The sequence below is a fragment of the Malaclemys terrapin genome, chromosome 10, assembly GCF_027887155.1.
Source record: "Malaclemys terrapin pileata isolate rMalTer1 chromosome 10, rMalTer1.hap1, whole genome shotgun sequence".
NCBI lineage: Eukaryota > Metazoa > Chordata > Testudines > Emydidae > Malaclemys > Malaclemys terrapin.
Window position 1 is genome coordinate 16,221,808 of NC_071514.1, and position 27,937 is coordinate 16,249,744.

At 41.4% G+C, this 27,937-nt stretch overlaps 1 protein-coding gene across 3 annotated transcripts in view; it reads left to right on the top strand.

The window, feature by feature from the left end:
- ARNT2 (aryl hydrocarbon receptor nuclear translocator 2) overlaps nt 1-27,937 on the top strand; it is a 142,833-nt gene that overhangs the window by 68,801 nt on the left and 46,095 nt on the right. For all 3 annotated transcript variants that reach the window (XM_054041731.1, XM_054041732.1, XM_054041733.1), the window contains exons 6-9: nt 11,727-11,829; nt 15,926-15,991; nt 16,418-16,503; nt 27,343-27,419. In XM_054041731.1, coding sequence (XP_053897706.1) covers nt 11,727-11,829; nt 15,926-15,991; nt 16,418-16,503; nt 27,343-27,419 — 332 coding nt within the window. The remainder of the gene's footprint in view (nt 1-11,726; nt 11,830-15,925; nt 15,992-16,417; nt 16,504-27,342; nt 27,420-27,937) is intronic.

A 27,937-nucleotide genomic window follows, 5' to 3' on the forward strand; every position in this document is an offset into this window, starting at 1 on the left:
TCATTGTGATGATACACGTTTGCCCTGAGTTGTGGAGAATTACGTGATGCAGACTGATTAGTCAAATATGAGGGCAGACATAATGGAGACCTTTTGGCCTTATGAGCTTTGTAAGAAGTTAAATGAGGAAAACATCTGCAATATGGGCTGTTTTACTTCATTTTAAAAAATCCTTACAATTCCCTTGCCACAGCTCAGCTCTTCCTCTTGCCAATAGAGGAAAGAAAAATTCAGAAAAACCGCTACATTTCAGTCATATTCCTTTTTATTTATTTATTTTTTTGCTTTTAATTGCTGTTGATATGAATCCACACTTCATTCTATTGTAAAAATGTTATAGCATGACATTAATGCTTATACAACATCTGTCACAGTTTAATGCAGTAAACGTTAACACCAATACGGAGCTTAAAATAATTCCACTGAGAACTGAGCCAGTGAAGAGAGCCAGCTTTTGCTGGCTTGCATTTACATTGTCCATCATGAAGTGATTGATAGTTGAGGAATTTTTAATTAATACAGAGGAAACGTGCAGTCTAGAACAGTGGTTTTCAAACTTTTTTTTTCTGGCAACCCAGTTAAAGAAAATTGTTGATGCCCGCGACCCAGTGGAGCTGGGGATGAGGGTGTGGGAGGGGCTCAGGGTTGAGGCAGAGGGTTGGGGTGTGGGGGTGAGGGCTTAGGGGTGGGGCTAGGAATGAGGAGTTCAGTGTGTGGGAGGGGGCTCAGGGCTGGGGCACTGGGTTGGGGCGCAGGCTTACCTCTGGCAGCTCCAGGTCAGTGGTGCAGCTGGGGTGCAGAGGTAGGCTTCCTGCCTGTCCTGGCACCACGGACCATGGTGCGCCCCAGAAGTGGCCAGCAGCAGGTCCGTCTTCTAGGCGGAGGCACACAGGCACTGCCCCCCTAGCTCCCACTGGCTGGGAATTGTGTGGAGCCAGTGCTTGGGGCGGAGGCAGCGCACGGAGCCCCAGGGCCCTCCTGCCTAGGAGTTGGACCTGCTGCTGGCCGCTTCTGGGATGCAGCGCAGTGTCAGAACAGATAGGGACTAACCTGCCTTAGCAGGGCAGCACCCCCGACAGGACTTTAACGGCCCAGTCGGCAGTGCTGACCAGAGCCTCTGTGACCCAGTGCCTTACATTGCATGACCCAGTGCTGGGTTGCAACCCACAGTTTGAAAACCACAGTATAGAATATATACTCATTCTAAATAGCATATTTAATAGTTTGATAAGGTGAGATTTCTTTTCACTTATTTGGAGCTAACAGATTACAGTAGCTCCACTTATTCATTGATATCATATCCATAGTTGTGAAGAAAAATAAATCAACAGTACAGCCTGTATTCTTTATATATCAAGTAGTGAGCATGTATATGTCTTACTGGTGCTATTTGTGTACAGATCTGGCTATAATTCATCAGGACATTTTGTAAATCATAATATGTTAGGCTATTGGGAACTATTATCTGCAGGCCTAGAAACTCACTGTGTACATAATCATAAGTTCTCATTAATGTACTGTGTGCATCTCTGTCACTGCTCTCTGCTGGACAGAACTAGAACTGTTAAGCTGTTTCATAGGCCCTATACTGCTCACAGCTGAAGAAGATTCTCACTTATGTAGTAGGAACCCCTGATTTTGGAGCTGAGCTCTGTCTGTGCTGCCCCCATGTAGTTCTGAGTTGCCATGGCTTGCAGTCCTGTGACAACTGTGCAGTCATAAATGGTCACGGATTTGTTACAATCTGAAGAAACTTGGTTAATTTTGCATTTGTATTTATTGGGATGAGCATTTTTATGTTAAACACACAATCCTATGGTTCCTTGCACCTTACACTTTTCACTAGCTATAACTTTTCATCTTCTTTTTTTCATTTGTGTACTTATTTCATCCTCAGGAAAATGAGAAACTAATAGCATTGGCAGGAGTCAGGCATTACGCCAGTCAAGTTCTCTCCCCCCGCCCCTCCCGCAGGTACTCTTCCGGGCTCACCTGAATCAACCCATCCCTCTCTCACCTTACCACCTTCACTGTTCAATTTCTGGTCCTTTCTGAAGCAGGGATTTTATTCATGCTAGTTATGATGGCCAAATGCAAACGTGGAATGAGGCTGTCCCATCAAACTCATTTTACTCATAATCTAAGCTAGAATTTGAACTGGCACCCATTGTGCTACCCAGAACCTCTTTTTTTTTTTCTCTGAATTAAAAATGTGAATATTTTTAAAAAATTTTAATCAAAATAAATATTCTATATATTTTAAATAGGCAAAAACCATCAAGCCCATCTGTTCTGCATGATATACTAATTATGTGATGCACAGAACACTAGCGGTGCTACATCATGTATATGGTATGTCTAAAGCAATGGAAAGTGGATATTTCAAAGAATGCCACTCTCATCTTGCAGAAGTTGTGTTTGGCGGAGGTTTGCAGTGAGGAAGCAGGGCCGGCTCTAGGCACCAGCAAAATAAGCTGGTGCTTGGGGCGGCACATTTTTAGGGGCCAGAATGCCGCCCCTAAAAATGTGCCGCGGCCGCCCTAGCTCACCTCCGCTGCTGCTGCCACGGCGCGCGAAACAGCTGATTCGCGCGCCGCTACTCGCCCTCCCTCCCAGGCTCTCAAACCTGGGAGGGAGGGGGAGATCCCGAGCGGCCGTTTTGCGCGCCGCTGCTCCCCCTCCCTCCCAGGCTTGGGCACCTGGAAAGGAGGGGGAGAAGCGGCGCCCGCGCCGCGGTCACTCGGAGTCTCCCCCTCCCTCCCAGGCTCCTCAAACTTGGGAGGGAGGGGGAGATCCCGAGCGGCCGCGGCGCGGCGCCGCTTCTCCCCCTCCCTCGCTCCCTCCTAGGCTTGAGAGCCTGGGGGGAGGAGGCAGGGCTGGGGATTTGGGGAAGGGGCGGAGTTCAGGTGGGGCCGGGGGTGGGGTAATTAAATAAGGGGGGGGTGGCCAAAATTGTTTTTGCTTTGGGCGGCAAAAATCCTAGAGCCGGCCCTGGAGGAAGTCAAGCATGGAAGGTTAGCGCGCGTGCTCTCTGTCTCTTCAGCTTGTCATATTCCAGTGTGTGTTGAAGTGGCATGTTTTTCATGCTTCCCTCCCCCATGTATTTTAAACATAATCAAGAATTCATGTAGTTTTGTCACAGATTAAAGAGAGAAAAGGGGATACCAGCTAAAGAGGGAGCACAAAGGGGTGGTGGTATAATGAACAGAAGATTAGCAAGGCTCTGCCTGAGAGATCTACACCGTGACATTGGTATTTGTGTACAATACAGACAATTGTGTGGCTATGTAAAACTTTGGGCTAGGCTAAAACTCACCCCAGTCTTTGAATGCGTAGCCTGGAGTGAAAATGCTGTTGCTCTTCTTAATTGTAGAGTGTTATATGTCTTTTCTTCTCAATGAGGACCGGAGATGAACATTTTTCTTGGATTTATTTTATTAATTTATTGTATTTTTATCATTGTCATATTACAAGGTGTACTGTTGATATTTGTATAACTTGCATATTCGGATATTTAAGAGCGAGCTTGCTTGCTTTCTTGTTGATCTTCCGAGGGCCTATCCTGCAATGGACAGCATGCAGATTCTGTGCTGAATCCACAGCAAACCCCATTTAAGTCCGTGGAACTCTTTGTGAGTGCAGCAGTCAGCCTGAGCACTGTCACCTGCAGGATTGGGGCCCTAGACTGTAAGCTAGGGTAGAGCCTGTGTCCTCGTGCATGTGCGCAGACAGTACCTAGCATATGGTGAATATTACCTGCATACAAATCTTAAATAACATACTAATTTTAAAAAGAAGAACAGGAGGACTTGTGGCACCTTAGAGACTAACGAATTTATTAGAGCATAAGCTTTCGTGGACTACAGCCCACTTCTTCGGATGCATATGCATCGTGGGCTGTAGTCCACGAAAGCTTATGCTCTAATAAATTCGTTAGTCTCTAAGGTGCCACAAGTACTCCTGTTCTTCTTTTTGCGGATACAGACTAACACGGCTGCTACTCTGAAACCTGATACTAATTTTAGGAGCACAACTGATGCGAAGGTGACATTTTTCGAACGGACCATCCTATTTCATGTGCTTGTGGCTGTGTATACGTTAAAAAAAAAAAACAGGTTCCAGGGAGGAAGGAGAGTCTCAGAGTATTGCGTTTGTGTTCCCATTTACCTTAGGAACACAAGGTAATATTGTGTTTTATTAGTCTTAGGCCAATTTGGAAACACTGAGGATCCATGGGGAAGATGTAAATATATCCTGTTGTAGTAACTTAATATAGTTTAAAGCCCTGTCTGAGCTGCCTTAAATGTGCAGTGGTCTTTACTAATGATTTTAAGAGCATAAAAATGTAAACACCAATTTTTTTTCTTTTGATTTTTGTATTAATGCAGTAAAACAATGACCATAAGTCAGAATTAGCTTCTTAATGTCCGATGGTAAATGCAGCTGTAGCTGGATCGATCAGATTTAGACCATTTGATCTACCCGTTTGAAACACTGTATTTATGCATTTCAGGCCATATGGTCCACTGGTGTAAATCATCACAGCTCTGTTGATTTCAATGGAGCTATCTCAATTTACACTTGCGGAGATATGACCCTTAATATTTAATACCAGTCGGTGCATGTGGATAGAATGACAATTGAAAAGTAAACTGGTGATGAAATACGTCAATGAAGAAATAAACTTAACTGATGTATATCAGAGTTTCTCAATACAGTTTGGATTAAGTGACCAAAGATCAAATTAAAATTGCTGAAATCTAAATTCTGATGTCTGTCACATTTCTCCATACTGGCATAGAGTCAACTAAAAGAAAATCATCTGTTCTGATTGCTCATCAATGCTGCAAAAATTCAGCTTTCTGGGAACTTATTTGATCACTTATTCAGAAGCAAGAATGAGTAACTCTCATGTTACAGGTCTGATCCTGCTCCCCATGGATTTCAGTGGAACAGGAGCAGTTCTTCTATCACATTATCTCCATCCAAACCTTTCATGTTCTTTGATTGAGCTACCATAATAGAAATAACTTTGTAATGTGCGCTTCATTTTGTATCGTGCTCTTGAAATTCTCCCAAGAATTTACTTAGGGCTGGTCTACACTGGGGGGGGCGAGGGGGGGATCGATCTAAGATACGCAACTTCAGCTATGAGAATAACGTAGCTGAAGTCGACGTATCTTAGATCAACTTACCTCCCGGTACGGGATCGATGGCCACGGCTCCCCTGTCGACTCCGCTTCTGCCTCTCACTCTGGTGGAGTTCCGGAGTCGACGGGGAGTGCGTTCGGGGATCGATATATCGCGTCTAGATGAGACGCAATAAATCGATCCCTGATAGATCGATCGCTACCTGCCGATCCGGCGGGTAGCGTGGACGTATCCTTAGATTGTAAGCTCTTTGGAGCAGGGAGCATCATTTGTACAATGCCTAGCACAACGAGGCCCTTCTCCACGATTGGGGCCCAGTGTGCTGCTGCAATACAAATATAATTCATAATCAATCATACATTTCTGACCATTGCTGTTCAGCATGGTAGAGTTGCAGCTAGAAGTTTTATTTGAAATTACTCTCCATGCACATAATCTTTAAGATTGGCTCTGTTACCTTTTAAAAGTATTAACATTCTAGTACCTCGCACCATTGTAGAATAGTCTTTTGTCCAGTGACCCTTAAATTCAGCGGTCAGTTTATATTTGGAACCACATCAGATAGCATCAGTCACTTGACCATTAGTTTGCTTTCATTGTTAATCATTTCCTCTTGTTTTCCTGTATCCGTATCCTGGTTTGCTCCTTTTTTATTATACCACAATAAAGATGTTTTTGGTTTTCATAAGGATTCTTTTGGTGCAGTGTTCCTGTGTTCTATTTGGCTTCCCTGATCAGCATGTGGAGTATTTTCAAGGAGCACAAAGTCATCTTTTGTTATGTTGGCCAAACCAAACTTTTAATTTTGTCATTTATTTTATCTTTACAGGGGGAAAAAAGAATATTTAGAAAATAAAGGGGTTGAGATTAATTGTAAAAAAGAGACCTTTGTCCTTTAAAAATGAGACTCTGTGGGCTACTACGTGAAGCTTGATATTTGCTGTTAGTGATGATGTCTAAGGGAATGTAAGATTTACTATACCAGATCAGACCATTGTTCTATGAAGTCCAAGATTCTGCCTCTGGCATCAACTTATCCCTGATGTTTCAGAGTTAGGTAGAAAGTCCCATTATGCACCTTGCCAATTGTACATTGCTGGGGACTGAGAGAAGAGAAATCTCTCCAGGCTTAGAGAAGAGATGGTCTTTTGTTTCTCAAGAGGAGTATTACACTGCCATGCAGCAGACCCCAATCCCTCACCTGTCATTGTGAAAATAATGTTGTCTGATGGTGATAATTTTATCTTTGGGAAGAAGGGAATTTGGAAGGAAACTGGACTTGAAGGACGCTCTGTAGGGAGGATTCCTGAAGAAGTAAAGCTGTAACCTTCTACCTTGCCATACCATGCTTTTTTGTCCTTAAATTACTGCCTGTAGGAAGAGACACTGTAGGATCTAGGAATCAAACAGAGAAAAAGAGCTTGCTATAGAATTAGAAATTAGGTTTAGCTGTCTAGTGGGAATCTTATCTCTCTCAAACAAAAGTTGGTCTAATAAAATATATTACCTCAACCACCCTGCCTCTCTCTCTAGTGGGAATCCAATCCACCAAAGAAAGAATGGGAAAAAAGTAAGAGAGCCCAGGCTGTGTCTGATTATCCACTTATAAAATTTAGCATGCAATGTTTAAACACAGATGGCCACATTTTTGAACAGTCTGCAGCTATTGCATAAAGATAGGCTTGAGCCAAAGTCCCAGCTTGGAAACCCCATGAACATTGAGAAACTCCAGACTTGGGTCTGAACTTTGTGGCATAGGTCCATCTCAAATATTCTGTTATGAAAAAAGGATTTGAGTATCAAAATGGCAAATGGGCTGGTACATACACACATACCCATTTGCACATGCAAGGGTCAGGGTTTTGTACTTGTGTACAGATGCACCTGTGATCGTTATGGGAACATTTTTAGAACCGGTTTGAAAATTTGTCACAGTATCGGAGCATCTGTGGCCTGTATCATCACTGCTTTGGATTGGTTACTTGCCGTTCTTATTAGTGGTGAGATCCTTGCATGGCTCTTTCTAATTTTACACAGATAATTCATCTTCTGAACCCTGTCTCTCATGACGCTTATTGACTTTGGCAGCACCTAACAGCAATAGCAACTGACATCAGGAGCCTGGGTTGTATTGTGGTTCACCTTTCAGGGGACAGATGGTGTATTGTTGGGTGTTAGGCAAGGCCTCTGATAATCAGGCCTAGTGTTTGGAGCGTGGGTCGCAGCTAGATGTGGGGTTGGTCCTGGAATTAAGATCCAGGGTCGGGCCAGGGTCAATACCCGAGTTCAGAGTTCGTAGTCAAACCAGAATCAGAACTAGCCAGAGTCCAGCTGCCGGCCAGAGGTCGAAGGCGGATGGTCAGAGTCCAAAGACAAGCTAAATTGATACAAAAGCCAGAGTCCAGATACACGGAAGGTCAGAACTGGAGAGTCAGAGCCCAAGCATTTGGGGCGGATCAGGAGGTGGAGGCAAGGCTGGAGCGGGTCAGTAACAAGGCTGGAGCGAGGCTAATGCAGAGCAAAGACAATACTGAGGCTGGGCCCAGGCAAAGCTGGGGAGGGAGCAGGAGCAGGCTGGGAATCTCTGGAGTTGGGTGCCCTGTGAGGCAGCAGGAGAGTTCCTGTCCAGGTAGCACTGTTGCTCAGACTGATCTGCAATTGTGCTGCAGTTGTTGAAATACCTGAGCCTGGGGCCATCTGACTCAGGCCCTGCTTGGTGATAAGTTGCAGCTGCATCCTAGGTGAGCAGCCCTGGTTTGGCTGTAAGTTTGCCTCACACTGGTTTAAGCAGTGCTGCATTTTGAATTTGAACTGTAATGGGGAACTTTCAATAAGTTATCAATTATGTCCAAATCCAAGCAGTTTATATGTTGGCTTCTATGTGTAATTCTGCTCAATTTTTCTTTCACTCTTTCTCTGCAAACCAAACTACAGTGTAATTTAAGCTCTGCAAATACTATAATGATGATGAGGCCCAAGTGTCATTCAGAGCAGTGTTGCGGCTGGAAGGTGGGCACTGTGCTTGCTAGAGCTGGAGCAGGGGAAGGATTTAGTTTAAGACTAAAATAAACTACACACAAAATAATAGTTTACTGCAAAAGCTGATTAGTGATCCAGATGGTAACGTTGATGTGTTACCCATATTGGACCTTTTCTCTTAAGACTGATCTACAATATATACTAGAAAAAAAGAGAAGATGCACATAATGTGTATAGTATTATATTACAGTAATTTGTATTACTATTCCGCAAAACTTCCTTATTAATCAGAATATTGTTGCCGGCATCAGAATCAAATATGTTTTGCACATGTGTTTCCTGTGGAGAGATCCTAAATGAGCATATATCACCAGCGAAACTGTATTAGTGTAACAGATGCAGAAGCACACAGAGGGATGAATATTTTATGATCTTATGACAGAATTATCATCAGAATATAGAGCTTAGCTGCTCATATGGCATGCAGCTGTGATTTATTTGCTCTGTGCTTGATTGTAATTTGGCATACTCCGGGGTCCACCACGTGAGCAGCTGTAACAAATTGTAGTTCTGGAGATGATAAAGCAGATGGCCATCTGTGTCACTGATCCGCGTGCCGTGAGCAGATCTTCCAAGCCCTACATGTGACACTGTAGGAGATTCACACTTCTGATAGATACTTGCTCCCAGGTGGAGCAACAGTGACTGGTGATCTGCCCAAACTGCCTGATAAGTGTGTGCCAGACAAAGTGGGGGAGTGCCAAGCAACAGGATCCATCAGGGTAAAAAATGCCAGGACCCTCATTTCTTAACCCCATGCAGTTAGGAATGGAGGAATCCACGTAGTCAAGAATGGAGTGGTGAGAGAGGGGGATGAGCCTGTAATGTGGCATCGGTACCTGGTCATGTTGTGTTGATGCAGTCCTGAGTCATCACACTGATAAAATATCATGACAGACATTGTGCTACAGCATTAGATCAGGATTTTATGTCTTTCCAGACCTCATTAGGAGTGTGGATAAAGGCTGAAAGCCTGTTTTTATTTCCCCTAGTGCTCTTGGAAAAATACGCTTTGCCACACGTCATGCTGTCTCACAGCCTCTTTTACAGTCTTAGGTTTACATCAGTGGCAATCTGAGATGCATGTATCTTAATTGGCACTATTAGAAATCAGGACCTCCCTCTTATAGTTGTACTAATGGGGTGTGTGAGAAGTAATGTCAATATATATAGTACACAGGGGCTCCAAATGCTACATGGTTCATGTTTTTAAAACTAGCCTCTAAACTTGTGTCCACAGATGTTCCTCCACCATTGCTTGTGTGTACAAATGCATTGGTACATGCAGGCTGGGTAGTGAGGCATCTGCCCAGTTTACAGTCATGCATACTCTGCAGCCCTATCATCATTATAATGATGATTATTTTATTTGTATTACAGCAGTCCCTAGAGGACCCAGTCCTGTAGGAGACAGTTCTTGCCCCAGAGAGCCTATGTTCATGAGCACAATTTTGGAAACTAGTTGAAGGGCAGCTGAAAACTTGGCCCTTTATCTGTTTAATTAATATTAACACCCCCATTCCCCTTTATTTTCATATTAAACGTTTATTCATAAACTCTAATAAACAACAACAAGTTGTATTGATCCAACTATGCAAAGACTAATAAACATTTGAGTGATAATTGAAACAAGCTACTTGAGAGCTGTGTCATAATATCTATTGCTCAAAATCATTTTCTGACTCACTCCCCATGCGTGTCACTGATGTTACATGGAGTGTAAGTCAGGGCACGCTCTGGCCCATTAAATGTTATCTGACACATCTTCATAAGACATTACAAAGCGAAACACTACTCTTAAAATTGTGACTTTCGGGTACATGCTTTGTCAAAGCATTCAGTGCCAAAGGAACACATATGGGCAATTTTAAACTTAGTAGCCATCTAATACTGTAGAGGGTGCTTATATATTTTTGGCATGCTGCTTAGTGATAAAAGCAGAAATATTTCTATTACTTTTTTGAAAGGCATTTTTATTCCTGGTTTTTACGAAAAGCTTCACTTCAGGCATTTATATTGGCTATTTCAGTTTAAAAATATTTTTTTCCCTGAAAGCAACTTTTCTCCTCCTTTCCATGTACAGGGAAGTGATTTGCTATAAAGGCAAAAAAATCATAAAATTGCTTAATTTGATTTGTCTGATCAAATGGATGGAAAATTGGTCTCGTATTCACACGTTCTCTACAGTATCTAAAATTAATTATCTGTGCTTTCTTGTATTGTTACTTTTATCTGTAAATTGACTCTTGTCTAGTGATTTTTTCCCTCTAAACTTTAGTTATTAATTTGGGAGGCTAGACTGTGGCTTGGAAACAGGCCAGTGCAGGAAGAATAGAGAAGTGAGTGACTCTCCCCACTTAAATCCCTCTGCAAGCTACCTGGACTGTGGAGAGTGGATGAGCCTTGGCGCAGTCCCTCTAGCACAGGGGTTCTCAAACTGGAGGTCAGGACCCCACGGGGGCTCGCAAGGTTATTACATTGGGGGTCACGAGCTGTCAACCTCCACCCCAAATCCTGCTTTGCCTCCAGCATTTATAATGGTGTTACAAATTAAAAACACTTTTTTATATATTTAAGGGGGGGTTGCACTCAGAGGCTTGCTATGTGAAAGGGGTCACCAGTAAAAAAGTTTGAGAGCCACTGCTCTAGCGCATTGGCCAGCACAGTTGAGCTGGGGGAGATGGTGCCATAACTTGCTGGTAGCACAGACCTGCATCAAATGACCACCGTTCTCCTGCACCCTGCAGGAACTGAGAGGGAATTGTGCCTTAGAGGGGTGTCTCCAAATAACAATGCCTCCCAGGACTACATCCGGGCTAGTGTGGTTTATGTACTACCCCTTGCTCCAGGCTGTGAAGGCACAATCCAGCTCTTGGTTAGTAAGAATAACATTCCTACAGCACCAAAAACCTTTAATGTACCTTGATAGTCAATAGGGAATACTCTTCGCTACTTAGTTCTGTTTTTAAAATATTCAATTTTAAAGTGTTTTGTAAAGATTTTCCTCCCATTCAGAGATGTGCATGTCTTCAATTAATTCCTATTCCCTGTGGGAATAAAATAATTCTATAGATCTAAATATCTGACAGTAATTTCAGGGCTTAATATGTGGGAATAAACCTATTTCCAAACTAAGTCATTGTGTATTTATGGGGAGACTTCTTTATATTCTAGGTTTTCCGTTCATTTTAATACCAACAGAGCTGAGTCTTACGTTACACTAACTAGGTTTGTTGCTACACTATACCAAAACAAAATGTTGATTTTTAAAAAATAGCCTCGCTATTAAAATTGTATAACCTGTATTAGTGAAAGATACTGCTCTCATTGAAAAAACTTAGAGGGAAGAGGGCCTTGCTTAATGCTGTATGAAGCATTTCATATCCATATCGCTGGTTCATTTCCACATTGTGTTAATAATTTCCAGAATTTTTTACTTATCGCGTGGCCGTTTGGGGGCCCATGTAAAATTAATTTGTGTCAGTTCTTAGCAGGCAAAAGGCAAGATCATGAATTGCTCTCCTTGGTTTTTCTAGGGCGAATTTTGGACTTGAAGACTGGAACAGTAAAGAAGGAAGGTCAGCAGTCCTCAATGAGGATGTGCATGGGATCAAGACGTTCCTTCATTTGCAGAATGAGGTACACAATTCTCTGTTCCTTCAATACTCTTATCCCTTCTCAGACCTCAAGCTTTTTGCCCATTTTGTCAGGTTTGACCTGGTTTAAAAAATGAGAGATGTACTGTCATATGCTGATTAGACATTTCCAGTATGCTTGCTATTATATCTAGTGTCAATCTGCAATCTGTAATTCCTGTAATTAACAAGTAGGTCATTAAATCATATCTGTACTAGAGTGCTATATTGTGCGCTTTTCCAGAGAGCCTCAGACCATCTTAACCACTGGCATGTAAACCATTGTCTCTTAAAGTTTGATTAATTAAATCAATACTTCTGGAAAGAAGCCTTCAAAAGTAGACTGGAAACTTGGCTCTGTGGGTTCATGTTTTTTGTTTTTTTCCCCAACAAACCAGTAATACCTAAAAATAGGTTGAAGACAAGCAGGAATTTAGTTACTGACTGAGTTAGCCAGCTATGTGAAAATTAACCAATGATCAAGTAGTTAATCCTAAATACATGAGTAAACGTTAGATCTGGGGGGGCTTGGGATGGGGGGGGGGAGTTATTTCACAATTTTCAAACTTCGGGTAAGTTTCTGTGACTGTTCGGAAGTTTGTTTGCCAAATAACACGCAAGAAAATGATTAACAGGAGCCACCTGCACAAGGGAGCCTGATCCTGAATGTGGCCTCTTGGTGACCCTGTTATAGAAATGAATAGTTGTAATAACAACATTAAGTAGATCTAATATGGTGAAAGGTTCATCAGTGTGACTTTGAGGGGAACAAGCACACCGTCGCATTTGCTGCCTGTTTCCAATTTGTACGCTGAGAATAAATTATGCAAAAACACAAACAAACCAAAAGATTTGAAGGTCAAATCAAGCCCAAGACCAGCCTGTTTGATTACTTTGTATGTGCATAGTGTTTCGAACATATAAAGTGAAACACATCCTAATGAAATATAATTATTACATCTAATCAATTCAGGTGTGTGAAGCTCCTTGAGATCCTTCAATTTGAGTGTGCTTTGGAAGTGTCCTAGTTGTAGTGGTATAAATGTAACAGTCCCTCTCCCGCGCCGCTTCCCGCTGCCCCCATTGGCCCGGGACGGCGAACCGCGGCCAGTGGGGGCCGCGATCGGCCGAATCTGCCGCGTCAGCAGGTAAATAAACTGGCCCGGCCCGCCAGGGTGCTTACCCTGGCGAGCCGCGTGCCAAACGTTGCCGACCCCTGCTATAGACCATATTGTGGCTGGCCCTATGTGGGTCCTGTGGAGGAGTGAAGAAACTCTACCACCCCTGTTTATCTACACAGACGACAGCTCTAATTTGGCTACTCGCATTGAGAAGCACAACAAGGAGACTCTAGCTGTGGTGGTAGCACTGTCCAAACAAAGGGCAAATGGCAGCAGAGTGATAGGACAGGAGGCTGCTCAGCTAGAAGGAAGAGCAGGCTTCAGCATTCCTTTCAGTATAGCAAAACCCCTGCATGTTTCCTTTAAGGCACTGTCATACCACGTTCTTCTCCCAGTTCTCCACAATGCTCCAAACTGCTACTTAGCCCCATAGTTATAGGGCTGAGAAACAGGAATTACATTTGTGCTTCGGAATTATGGAACCAGTATCATACATGTGCCCTCTCATGTACTCTAAGAATATTTTCTTCTATTATTAATTTGTAACCACTGTATATAAAATTCATTTAATTCAGGCAAATATTGACTCAGTAAGAGTATTCAATCTGCTGTTCATCATTTAGGATGCACCTCTTTATCCTCTGGCCCATGTTTACTGATCATGTGATGAGGTCTTTGAGCAGACAGGAGCCAGAACTAATATCCAGTTTACAATTGTTCCCCAGCTTTTCGAAACAGCCATCCAAATCACAGTTACTTATAAGGCCCTGATCCTGCAAACACTAATGTGCGTGAGTAACCTTACACACGTGTGTAGTCCCATTGTGTGTCTAATTCTAAACTTTTTTTTACTATTTATTTCTCTTCCTACTTCCTGGCAGTGACTAGTAAAAAAATCTTAGTGGGGAGGGAATCTTTGTACCTGAACCCCACCACATCCTCAAATATTGTGAATTATTTGAGGTTGCCATGTTTGCTGCATGATTTCTTCTTTCTTTGCCATATAGTTCCTCTTTCTTTTCTTTTTTTTTTTTTTTATGAAAATAAACTCAGTTTTGTCTTTTCAAACCATCTATTTGGCTTCAAAGGGATAATTGCATGTGGATACACAATTAAATGTGCGGTTAGACACACAATTGGAAATACAAATAAATATACTCTGGTATGCAGATCTAAATTGTAAACAGAAAGTTACTTGGCATCATGAATAGCGGCTAGCCAGGTATTAGGTAGTCAAAGCTGACTTTAGTACAAGTCAGCTGGAACTAGATATGGTCAGGAGTTTTCCGACAAAATTTTTTTAATTGGAAAATGCCAGTTTGTCAAAACCAAAACTTTCTGTAGGAATGTGCTAGTTTTGATAAAACATCTGTCAAATTCCTCAAGCCCAGTATGGAATGTTAGGGGGCGGGTTAGAGAGAGTGAGCCATAGACCAGAAAAGCTAATATCTCAGTAGTTAGGACACTCCTCTGGGATGTGGGAGGCCAAGATTCTCGACCCTGCTCTGCCTGATTTGGAGCAGGGATTTGAACCTGACTCTCCCATATTCCAGGTTAGTGCCCTAACCAATGGGCAGTTGGATTTTCCTGTCTTGCATGTTGGAGCTGTTCCACACTAATGAAACAATTCATTGGGCCAGAGAAAAAGATTGACACACTAATCCAGTATTCTAAACATTCACATGTAAAACCCAGCTTCAAGTCCTGAGGTCTCCCACATTTAAGCTGAGTGACCTAACCACTGGCCTATTGCCTATTCTTGGCAGGAAGGTGGGTGTCTCTTTGATTTTTTTTAGGGTGGTTTTTTTTTTTTTTTTTTTTTTTTTTTTTTTGAAAGACAGTTTCCTTCTGATGCAGAACAGGGAGAAACTTCGAAATCTCAGAAAGTTTTGTGGGATGGGAGAATCTTTTTCTGGCTAGTTCTGTTTGGAGCACACGTAGCAGGTAGTCAGATATTGGGCCAATATATACACACACACTTCTGTGACATTACATGGATAATACATAAGTAGTTTAGGGTTTGTAGGTATTTGATGTATCTATCTTATATTCCAGTAGAAAGGGTTATACCAGATGTGAGGCAGCATTGATATATATGGGTGTACATACAAATGACTAGTGTCTAATACATAAGTAATTGGTGAATACACCAATATATAGTATGTGAATTCTTCGTGCTAATTAATCCTCTGGAAGCTGGAATTATAGGTGAATACACCAATATATAGTATGTGAATTCTTCGTGTTAATAAATCCTCTGGAATCTGGAAAATTATTTTTGGATGGTTTAGCTGAGAGCCGAAATTGTATGTTTATCTAGTTTTCGTACTTGTTTTTGAAGTGTTTGTGATCTGCTGAAGCCCATTTCTGCTTAAACCAATCCTGGGATTCTCTGCTTCGGGCTGTTTTCTCTTCTTGTATTTCTTGTTTAGCCTCATGTTAACTGTAGGATTTTCTTTTGTGAGCCAGTAGTTTTCTTAGCGTTTTTTTATTCTTTACATCTTGAAAATAGCTGGGGCACTAAAAAGTAAAACAAACAAACAAAAACCAACATGAGGGTTAAAGTAGTAACAACTTCTTAGGCCTTGTCTACATAACCGGGGGAGATCGATCTAAGTTATGCAACTTCAGTTATGTGAATACCGTGGGGTTCACACTATGCAATGTTGACTGCAGATTGCTCTCCCGTCGATTCCCCTTGCGCTTTTCATTCAGGTGGAGTACAGGAGTCGATGGGAGAGCGATCTGCAGTCAATTTTGCATGTCTTCACTAGACCCGCTAAATCGACTGCTGATGCATTGATTGCTGTGCGTCAATCCCTCGGTAAGTATAGACAAGCCCTCAGAAAATGCTTTTCTAAGCCACACAATCAAAAACAAACGCAATATTACTTGAATATATATCCTTAAAAGGGGTTCAAATTGGATTTTTTCCCCCCAGGCATTTATATTATCTTTCAAATGCTGGCTTGTTTTTAGGTGTGGAAATGCCCCTTTGGATCATTTACCTCTGAACAGAATAACCACCATGCGAAAAAGATACAGGTGAGTTTGTTTCAGTTGCCACTATAGTATGTCATAATGAACTTTTCTAGTTGTCCATTTCACTAGCGCTATATCTCCCAGTTTTACCTGAACAAGTCTTTGTGTATCAGAATCTGACTCATGCTTCACAAATAGCATGAGATTACATCAGAATGAAGTGAACACAGCACTGGGAGCTCACCACTGAGTTCTAATCCTGCCTCTGTCACTGACTCCTTAGGGTGTACCTTAGTTAACCTCATCTGTAAAATGATACTTACCTATAATTAGATATGGCTTATACAGCACTCGAGCTGTTGAACATTATGTAAGAGATGTATTAAATATTATTAGTGTAATTGGTAAATTTGTATTAAAATTAGTATTCGTATCAAGTTCTATTGGATATCAAACATTTTATTAATATTATTGTTTCTTCTCATATAGGAATGGCCTAGGCCCAGTAAAAGAAGGAGAAGCACAGTATGCAGTAGTCCACTGCACTGGATATATCAAGGCCTGGCCACCAGCAGGTAAAAGTTGCATTAAGGGCAATATAGATAGTACTATGTACAAGACCAAACTGATCTCTAGAATCTATTGATCAACTTGCTAGTTAGACACTGTGGCTGGATTTTCAAAGGAGACTAAGGGAGTTAGGAGCCTAAGTGCAGTGTGATTTATGTACCTATCTCTCATAGGCTCCTTTGAAAATTCCAGCCTCAGTCTGATAAATCGATAATCTCAACCAGGTAGCTCATTGTGTTAAAAGTTACACAAGCAAGTTGATTTGCTACACTTGTTCAATTTGGCATACCGGATCTGGCCAACGGTCCATCAATATCCTGTTTCCTACACTTGATGTTTCAGAGGAAGGTGGAAAGAACCCATAAAACACCTGACCAAATTTGCTCCCTGTGGTTTACAGACGATGCCCTGGTGCATGAGGTTGTATTGTGATATTCCAAAATTAGCTTTGCTGAGGGGTACAGAAAAACTGATCACACTCTTTGAATTAAATCGAGCTTAAAACATACAGCAGTCACATGGAACCAGACTGATTTCATCTGGTTAGTCCACGTACATCTCAGTTTGGAAAGCAGCACTAGCATTTTCCTGCAAATCAGAAAGTCAGTCAGTGTCATTGTTAATGTGCATCCGTATTCTCCACAGCCTTTCAATATACTGCCCTGGTTCTCCACATACAACCGCCATTGATGGACATGGGCAGAGTATCAACTGTCATCTATAAGAGTTGCACACTCAGAATGAGGGTACCATATGACTACAGAAGTATAGCCCAAGATTTTCAAACTTCGATGCCTAAATAAAAATTGCCTGATTTTCAGAGGTTTTGAGCACTTGCAGCTCTCATTGAAGCCACTGGAAGCAGCAGGTACTCAGCACCTCTGAAAAACTGGCCAAAGCCAGTGCCTATTTTTAGACACCCATGTTTGAAAATTTTGGCTTCAGTTTAGGTAAGTGTACACTCACTTAAAAGTAATTTACTGAGTGGAGAATATTACAATCTCTGCATCTTGATTAAGTTATTTTGTTTTGAATGTGGGTTTTTGGGAAACAAGTCTTTACATGCTGCTTTGAACAGCAATGAAAAAACCACTCACCTACTGTAATTCAGTATTACAAATGAGAATATATACAGATGGGAAGAGTCTGAACACAAAGGGAGACTAAATGGAGACCAGTCCAACATCATGAAGGGATAGTTTGTCTGGCCTTAGCATTTGCAGAAGTTGAATATTTTAATATTCTTTTTAATATGTCAATTCCTGTTGAACAAGAGGTCTTACCCTTTTGTGGTTATAGGCTGAGTATACCGCAGACATTATTCAGGCTACTCCAGGGATTAGGAGTGCCAAAAATCCCATTACACTGAATCTGTACATTGTTTGTGTAGATTTTAACTTGCAGCTTTATATTTCTTATTGATTCTGTGCAGATTTATATTTTCAAAGGTTATATAATTATCATCTCACTCTCTCACACACACACAGAGAGAGAGAGAGAGAGAGAGAGAGAGATGTACAAAAATTAAAATGATGCATCCTTTTGGAATTTCATCAGCCTTCAGACAAGTATAATTCAGACCACATGTCATCTGCCAGTACTTTGGAACCACAATGAAGTGTAAAAGTCCCTCTTTGCATTCCCAACTGCTGGTAATAAGATTGCTAAAGCTCATACAATGTAAATTAGTGTACCGTGACTGTCAAAATGTTTCAAAGTCGTTCTTATCTCCGGACAGAGTCAACAGAAGTCTTAAATCCTGTAACAAAATGTCCTTTTTTGCTTTAAGAAAAGTTCAGTTTTTAGAGGTTTTTCTCCTGATACTTTCAAATGCAAGTGAATTAAATGGTCATATACAAAATCGATAACCAGAGAAGTACACCTAGTCATGCTTAATGGGATACATTGGTTACTTGGGTGGTAAAGATGGTTAATTGGCACCCATCGCTACAGACCCTACACTGGTGAAAAACGCATTGAAGTGGACCACAGTGATAACGAGGAATGAAAGCAGGGTCAGTGGAGCAAAGTACAGTCAAATGCCGTACATGGGTTAAGGTAACCTAACAACAATGCAACATTTGGTTACCTCTCTTTGAGGAGAATAGCAAGGTGCTGTAATCCAGGAGATGTGTTGGCTTCTAACATTTTTAAATGGGATTTCAGTTGCCTTTTATGTGATCTTACAGTCTTGTTTTTAACCACATTCCCACTGCTCAGACCAACAGCGTATGCTGGGTTGTCTTTTTCAGGTCATTCTGTGCACAATAGGGTTTCCTTTTCCACATGGTAAATTTTGCATGTTTAGTCTGTGTCCTGCCTTGTACTCTTTTGTGCTGGAAGGTATCATGAAACTTGTTGACTTTTTGGTGTATCTGAGGGCACAATTTGGCTCCTAGGTAGGTTTTGGGTAGTCTGTGGCAATGTAACTACATGTATTAGCATATTACCATTCGAAATTTTATAATTTACAAAATAAGCTAGTAACTTAAATGTAGAGGAAATTGAATTTGTTAAAATTCCTCTACCTTGTAAAGAAATTACTTGAGTTAAAACCACATTTTGAGAGCAGCAAACATCTAGCTGTCGCATGCTTTCTTGAGCCTTTAGAATAAACGAGTTTGCGCCAAATGATAGGTGTTCTTAAAATATTCTGGGGGAAAGGACAATTTTCATACACATTGCCATATGGATACTCTAATAAAGGCCCCTCCGCCCCTTTCAGATTTCATAAGCTTGACTCTCAGCTATGCTGTCAATTTAAGTAGAATTTTCTGGAACAAAATACCAACATTTCTTGCAAACATACTTAATATAGATTTGTTTGCCCACTGGCATTGCCTCTCTTCTGGGTTCTGGTTATGAAAAAGCATTTTAGTTTTAATGAGAAAATAATTGAAAGGTTTTCACCCCCCTTGTCTGGAAATACCTGCACTCCTGGGGTTTATCACGGGACAAGGGGGAAGAAATTATTATTATTATTATTATTATTATTCATTATTATTTTCAGAAATCCCTGGATAGTATGTTGGCAACAGGGGGAGGGATAGTTGATGGGGGGAGGGAGAGCTCAGTGATTTGAGCATTGGCCTGCTAAACCCAGGGTTGTGAGTTCAATCCTTGAGGGGGCCATTTAGGGATCTGGGGCAAAAATCTGTCTGGGGATTGGTCCTGCTTTGAGCAGCAGGTTGGACTAGATGATCTCCTGAGGTCCCTTCCAACCCTGATATTCTATGATTCTATGAACACATTACTACTCTCTTTAGCCACACAATGAGTACAACATGAGCAACAGTAGGACAGGGTTCTCTGGCACTGTCCTGTTAACGTGCCTCAGCCTAGGCCTGGAGGACCAATTAGTTTAGCCTCCGAGGCTCATTCAGTCCTCCTTCTGAGAATATCCCTGATATTGCTAATTAGTGCTAAGTTTGACTACATTTGGTAGGGAATGGCGGGAGGGTGTTAGATGTGGATCCCTCTATTAAAAATACAGGACGAAATTCTCTTCTGGTTTAATTCTGTTGACTTCTAGCAGAGAATTTGGTCCTCGGAATATAAATGATGATGTGGACCTTTACTTATTGAAAGGGAAACTAATATTTAATTACCTGTCAGAGCCTAAAAGAATATGAAAGGTCTTCCCTTGCACCACCGGTACACCTGCGCCCTATTGAACTATGTTATTAGGGAGTGAAGCATGGAACAAAGAATCACATTTTGACTCCTAAGTTCTCTAACACCGAGACCTGGTTCTTCAGTCTTCATTCGAGCAAAACTCGCCACTCAAGTTAATGGGGTGCTTTATCTCAATAAGGACTGCAGGACTGAGCTCCAAGTGTTGATTGCCAACATGAAATAATTATAATAATAATAATTATGAAATATAAATAATAATAAAAATTCCCCCTGTGCCTAGATAGTCGGTCAGACCCCCCTTTTTTTTTTTTTACTTTCAAAGAACAGTTAGACTTCCATATTCTCTCAGGGTCAGACTGTCCCTTGCCCTTACATAGGTGTGGGGAGAGAACAGGAAGTACCCCACACAAGAGCTGGGGACTTCCGTAGTCCTTGCATGTGGGCACCTCCAGGAGAAGGCAAAGCTGTGGCCCTACACCCACCCTCTCTTGGAAAGGTGGCCAGACACATTAGGAGATGCAGGCTGTATAGTCCCAAGGTGTGGGGCAGCTTGCAAACTCCATATGCTCTCCGGGAGTAGGGGGTACATGATAGTCCTAACTAGGGCTCCCCATGGGGTAGTGCAGCACCCAACAACCCAAAGTACATAACCTGGCCATCAGGCTTTGCTTCTGGGTAAGTAACTGTAGGGGAAATGTAGATCTGTTTTTAGGAGCAAGTGGTATATTGGTCTTGTGCAGACTGTCTGCACAGGGGGTAAATTTCTCAAAACTATTCATTTGTCAAAAACTAAATGAAAAAGTTGGTTTTGGAAAATCCAGACTCTCTTTTCCAGGGAGTTATATTATTTGCTTATTGTATGTGATGTACTTTCTATTAAATAATGAAATTCAGTTCTGAAATATTTTCAATATGGGGAAAAGACTCACTATTTGAAACTAGCTGAGTATCCATTCCAGACTTTGATCCTACATTTGTTTTGTCTGCTGCCAACTGGCTATAAGAACCTGTGCTTCTGATTGCATGAGAAGTGTTGTAACCAATAACCAAATGTACAAAATATACCAATTCTATTTTTTTCCAATCTATTATTTTTAAATTTAATTTAAAACAAGCATTTGCCTTTTTTCAATTAAAGCATCATATTCCTGGAAGGAAATTAGTTTTATGCAGTCCACGTGATGTTTTCCTAATCGTTTTATTCATCACATAGCAGTGGATGGAAAATATTTAGTTGAGAGAAACTACAGTATGTCAGCATGTTACTGGTTTTGTAAAGAATAAATCAAATCCAAGACCAATGTTTTTTCCAAAGGGAAACTGCAGGGAAGTCATTGTCATCAGAAGGGTCAGATAGATGGGTACCTTAGGGCACTTAAAGATTGAAAATCCTAGTAAACAAAGTTTCAAATAATACAGAATTCTGTATTTCTTTTGGGTGATGTTTTTTGGGGCAGGTTGTTTTGGTTTTGTCTTTAGCTTTTTGTCTTGCAATTATTGATTCATTTCTAGTCTTCCAAGTCAGACTTACAGTAACTACTTAGCCACAAAATGCCAAAGTAGTTAGGTTATTTTAAAGTTTTGGCTTGAATTGAAAAGTTTGTGCAAAACTGTTCCTTTTAACAAAACAAAACAAAAAATAGTTTGAATACTCTTTACAGCACTGTAATTGTTAATGTTTGTTAAAAAGTGACTCACTCGTCTTCGGAATTTTTCACAAGTACTCTTTTCCCCCATCCCCCACAATGTTAAGACCCACTGAAATTTTTTTTGGTCCTTTTTGATTTTTTGAGGACTTAGATTCCTGCATACACCTATTTAAGAGATATTATCTTTTAAAGTGCCATGCACATGAATGGTACTGTACAGGTAATAATAATGTTATTATTATAATGGAGGTATAAAATAATGCAATGGTATATTGTGTATGTTTTAATTCCACTGTTGTAAACAATCATAAAATATCTATTTTTCAGTTTAATATAGTGTAGTGATTCTCAAACTGTGGGTCAGGACCCCAAAGTAGGTCACAACCCCATTTTAATGGGGTCACTAGGGCTGGTATAGACTTGCTGAGGCCCAGGGCCAAAACCCAAGCCCGAGGGCTTCAGCCCTAGGCAGCAGGGATCAGGTTACAGGCCCTCAGCCTGGGGCTGAAGCCCTTTGGCTTTGGCCCCCCGGCCTGGGGAGGTAGGGCTTTGGTTTTGCCCACCCCCGGGGTGGCGGGGCTTGGGCGGGCTCAGGCTTCGGTCCCCCATCCTGGGGTCCTGTAGTAATTTTTGTTGTCAGAAGGGGGTCATGGTGCAATGAAGTTTGAGAATCGCTGATATAGTGAAATCACAAATTCACAAGTCATTATTCTGCATCTATACAGACACATGGAGTACAGGGTTGTGGGGTTGCAGAAGGACAGGAGATAATGGCATTCTGTTGTTAGGACCAAGTTGGAAACTAATCAGGGACTGTTTAAAAAGTCACTTCCTTATGTCCGCTTAAACACATGCCTTTACCTTATGGGAAACTGCTTCTTAGCACACAGTGATACTGTTAAATTCAACATAGCCTCTGATTGCACAGTGTTCTATTTGTGATTTATTTTCATGTTTAGCTTTGTAAGTTGTTGATGTTAATTGGTTCAATTGTAGTGCTACATTTGTTTATTAGTAGTAGCATGTGTTTTGGTGTTGAGAAATAAAGTTTTCTAATGGCTTCATGTAAGAATGTGAATAATGTGTGTTTATTCTGTTGATGTTATTAATAGGCCAGTTTTATAGCCTTTCTCCTGGGTACAAATTTTTGGAACGCTTTTGGAATTACTAATTTTTAGGCAACTGCAGATTCTAACAAATCACGTTGTGTTAAGAGTTAGATGAAGTAGTGATGGGACCGGTGCATAGATCTGGCTTACCTATTCTTATGAAATCTGAGTACATTTAATAGGGAATGTATTATAGGGGAAGTACAGATCCCCTACGCACATTCACATCAGTGTAAAATAGCATCTTTATAACCATCAGCAAGAAATAAGGAAAACAATTTCCATCCAGAACAAAAATATACTGCATGGAATCCTACCAATAATAGCACCTAACTTACTTTGAGCAGGCGAGCAGGTAATCATTTTGGCATATTTTTTGCTCTAGAAGCTTTGGGAAGGGTTAGCAATTCACTGGGTCATGTACTGATTAATTCCAGGCAGCTAGATTTTTATGCATAGTGTGTCTTGTGGGATAACCCAGCTAATACATTTTTCACTGTGTTGCATGGACTTAATGTAATCCACCTCGCAAACAAAACAAAACAAAAAAAAGTGAATATTAGAACAACAGCTCCCCTTGCCAACACTGAGCTCAGTCAGGAATGATATTCCTTTGCTAGGTTTAATTTTGGAGATTGTTTATGTTGCCTTGGGTTTATTTGGGCAGTCGTGGACGTGAACCAAGTTCCAAAAAAGGGAAAGTGTTATTGAACACATCAGCAAAAAGATTATGAGAAATGGAAACCATCCAGCTGCATAGCTTTTGCCTTCTTTCGTGGTATACTGTGTCTTTAAGGAAACTATAAGAAAGCTCATTGAAACTGAGGGGAAATACCTTAAAAATGTTATTTTTAGATTGAAAACACCATTATAAAAATGAGCGTCTTCAGCCAACATTATCCAACCTGACTGCCTAAATTTAAGAGCTTAAATACATATTTAGGCCAAAAAATATCAGAGGAGTCAAACACCTTTAAATTGAAGTCAGTGGGGGAAAGCAGGTCCTCAGCGTCTCTGAAAATTAATCCCATAAACATCTCAAGGCAGAGGTGCCTCATATTTTTAAAAGTATTGGCGGGAGGGGGGTGGGGGGGCGTGCAGCTCAAAATAAGTGATATTGTTGTATTAATAATAATCGTTGAGACCAATGTATATGCTTCTCCTGCTATTTCTATTTCTTTCATTGTCCATCGTGACTTTTACATTTGTTTTTCCTGTATACAATTCTATTTTCAGATTATTGTTCACAGCATTATGGGGGAAGGGATAATGGATTCTGCTTAACATCTCCTGCAAGTTGCACACAATCCCCAAGAGGACTACTTTTGGCCTCTGTGAGAAAATAGTGTTTCCATGCAAAAGAGTTTTTTTAATATGTTTTTGGACCCTGGCCTTTACTAATAGCCTGACTCCAGAATTGTATTTGTCCGTGTATAAAGCTTTAAGTACATGTGCTTGGTCCTTCTTTTTCAGGATACAGTTACCTCCATTTTCATAACAGGTAGCCAGACTTTGTCCCTGTGTGTGTTTTTAAACTGCTTTATGCCATCAGATGACGACTAAATTCAGTACTTGAGAAAGACTTCCACTGTGCATAAACACAGCAGTGAAAACAAAACCAAAAACCCTACACCATGCCTCAGTAGCTCTGTTTTCATATTGGTGCTTTATTTTATCCTTGGTGCAGACGTGTGTTAATGTCTTTCATTGATGTATGGAGATGAATATTCTTCAGGCAGCGTGGGATGTGTAGTTGTAATAGAACAGAGATTGTAATTATATTTGTTATAGATTGTAGTCCTATTTGTTCTGCTAAAGGTATTACTTTTTAACTTAACTGTTGTATGAGCCTGATTCGGGATTCAAAGGGGTCTTAATGTTAGTAAGAGAGTGTAAAGGGGCCTTGAAGTAGGTGTAAATGTAACTTATGTTCACGTTAAGAGTTCTTTACCCTGCCAGAGTTGTGTAAGGATCCTTAGTAAAATGAGAATCAAATCCTGAATTATCCAGGGACCGCGTTTTCCAAGTCTGCAAAATAAACTCTTCATTTGAAAAATAGTATGGACAAATGGAACTCGATGTGTTTTAAAACTCTCTATTTAATGTGTGATTCCTTTAAAGTGTTCCCTTAAGTTCGTATACTAGCTTGGTCTGTGCATAGAACTCCTGAGCATGGGTCAAAGGATGTGTATGGCTTTTATTCAGGAACATCAAAGAGCTTTACATGTAAAGAAGCTCATTAAGGGCTAAATTAGGATCTGTGAATGCATTAAGAGGAAGGGCGCCACATTGGGTAGGAGACGCGGGTTTTATTCCCAGCTCTGCTTTTAACTTCTTGTATGTAGTGTTGTAGCCATGTCAGTTCCGAGATATTAGAGCCACAAGGTGGACAAGATCATGTCTTTTATTGGACCAATTCCTGCTGGTGAGAGAGACAAGCTTTTGAGCTACACAGTTCTCTCACGCTCTCCCTGTCACCAACAGATGTTGGTCCAATAAAAAATATTACCTCACCCACCTTGTCTCTTTAGCTTGTGTACCTTTGGGCCTCACATTCACCATCTGTAGAAGGAAGACAATAAATCTTTTTCTCCATTGTAAAGTCCCTTTGAAATCTACAGGTGAAATCAGAGCTAATTATAATTACCCGAGAGTCAGAATGTGGGCCTCAGAATGTATTCTTCGCTATGAGCAACGAACAAAATGACAAGTGACTGAGTATATTGCCAGAGCCGGCTCTGGCAATATACTCAGTCACTTGTCATTTTGTTCATTGCTCATAGCGAAGAATACCGCCCCTCCCCTCCCCCCCCCCAGCGCAGCAGGGGAGGGCGCCGAGCCCAGCCGCGGGCCCGCAATCCCCGACCAGCCAAAGCGCTGAGGGGAGGGCGCCGAGCCCAGCCGCGGGCCCGCAATCCCCGACCAGCCAAAGCGCTGAGGGGAGGGCGGCGAGCCCGCCGCGGCTCTCCACTCTCCCCGGCGGCCAGAGCGCCGGGAGCAGGGCGGCGAGCCCGGCCGGGGCTCTCCACTCTCCCCGGCGGCCCCGGCCGCGGCTCTCCGCTCTCCCCGACCGGCCGGAGTGCCGGGGGGAGGGCCGAGAGCCCCCGGCGGCCAGAGTGCTGGGGGGAGGGCGGCGAGCCCGCCGCGGCTCTCCGCTCTCCTCGACCGTCCAGAGCGCCGGGGGGAGGGCGGCGAGCCCGCTGCGGCGCCGCTCTCCCCGGCGGCGGGAGCGCCGCGGGGAGGGCGGCGAGCCCAGTCGCGGCACCACTCTCGGGCCGGAGCGCCCCGCCGCGCCGCCCCCCTCCAGGCGCCGCCCCAAGCAGATGCTTGGTGGGCTGGTGCCTGGAGCCGGCCCTGTATATTGCACAAAATACTCATTATTATCTTGCATATTCATTTACAGTTTACTATGTCCTATAACTGTGGGAAAGTGGAAAATACTTTCTGTGCCAATGTTCAGAAACTGTGTGGTCAAATAACACTGCTTATTAGTATGAACTGTTTATCTGGGAAACCTCATCACTAAAATTACCAGTGTTTTTAGGGTTTTTTCATATGCATCATGTTAAAAACAGTTCAAGGTTGCATGCAGTGTGATTGACTTTTATTAGGAAGCATAAATGTCATGAGGATAATCTCTGAATATGATTGTTGCTTCATAACTGGTAGCTTACTTTGCAGGTAACTTCACTAACACATTAAGCTGCTTTTTAAAATGATTCATTCTCTGTTGTGTCTTAATTCCAATAAACATTGGGAAAAGAGCTTGGAAATAGCTTAAAATAAATCAACAATGTTACCAATAGAAGAGTTTTTCCTAAATGTATCATAGGAAGTGGATAACTCAAAACTTAGATTGAGAAATCTACTTACTAAAGGCTTAACCAAATAATATCTAAACAACACTCATGTAAAGAGCATTTCTATTTGTGTAACACGAGTGGAAAATAGCCTACACATGTGCTTTGATATTATTCATGTCTGTAATAGTTAATCCCATTGAAAAACTGAAAACAAATAGAGTTTAATGAAATACCCATGTTTTTCAATCTGCTATTTCCTTTCAGCATAACAAAGCATGCTGAATATTTTATAATAAAGGAAACTAATCCATTTAATGCAAAGGCAGGTAACCAGTCTAAATGTTGAAGTTGGTGTGTAATCCACATTGTACCTTTCTTTTAAAGCTGATATTTGGTGTATACTATACCAAAGAAAAATGCATAAATTACATCTTGCAGTAATAATCTGAAAAGAAATATTAATCAAAATATTATTGCCAGCATCAGAGTCTAGTGACCGTTGCGTATGTGTTTCCCTTTGTCTAATTGAAGCCAGAAGATAGTGACTAGTTTGTAAAATTGAAAGCATCTATAAAAACAGGCAAGTGATTCTGTTTATTCACCTTTCCTAGCAGTAACAATGGTGGTGATGGTGTTGTTTATTTTAGGAATGACTATACCAGAAGAAGATGCAGAAGTGGGACAAGGTAGCAAATATTGCCTTGTGGCAATAGGGAGGCTTCAGGTAAAAACGCTCTTTTATTACATCCACTGCTGCTGAAAACATTAGTCAATGTTGTTGTACAGTTTTATATAAGATTCTGACAGGCTCTGGTTAGAAGATTAGTGTCTGTACCATGCCACAAAAAGCGCAAGACTATGATGTCTGTGCCCAGCCAAGTGACTCACTTGGAATTGGATGGACTGTAGAAATGATTCTTTCTGGAAGTTTCCTGGGTACCTGACAAGGGAAACGTCAGAGGGTGGAAACTGTTGTGAATAGATTTTCTCTAGTTGCTGATTTAAAAGGGTAATTAACTGGCTGGAAAACCTGTAGTTGCAAAAGCTCATTTGAAAACAATAAAATTAATGCAGTCAAGAGGCTCTAAGTAGTTAAATGCTTTTCAAAGCATAACTTTATTCTACACACATAATCACTTAATATTGCTGAGATATTGTATGGCAGATCCATGCGCAGAAGTCCATTGAAAGTAGTGTAAATAGGTTTTTAGATCTCATTTGATCAATATATCCAAATTTGAG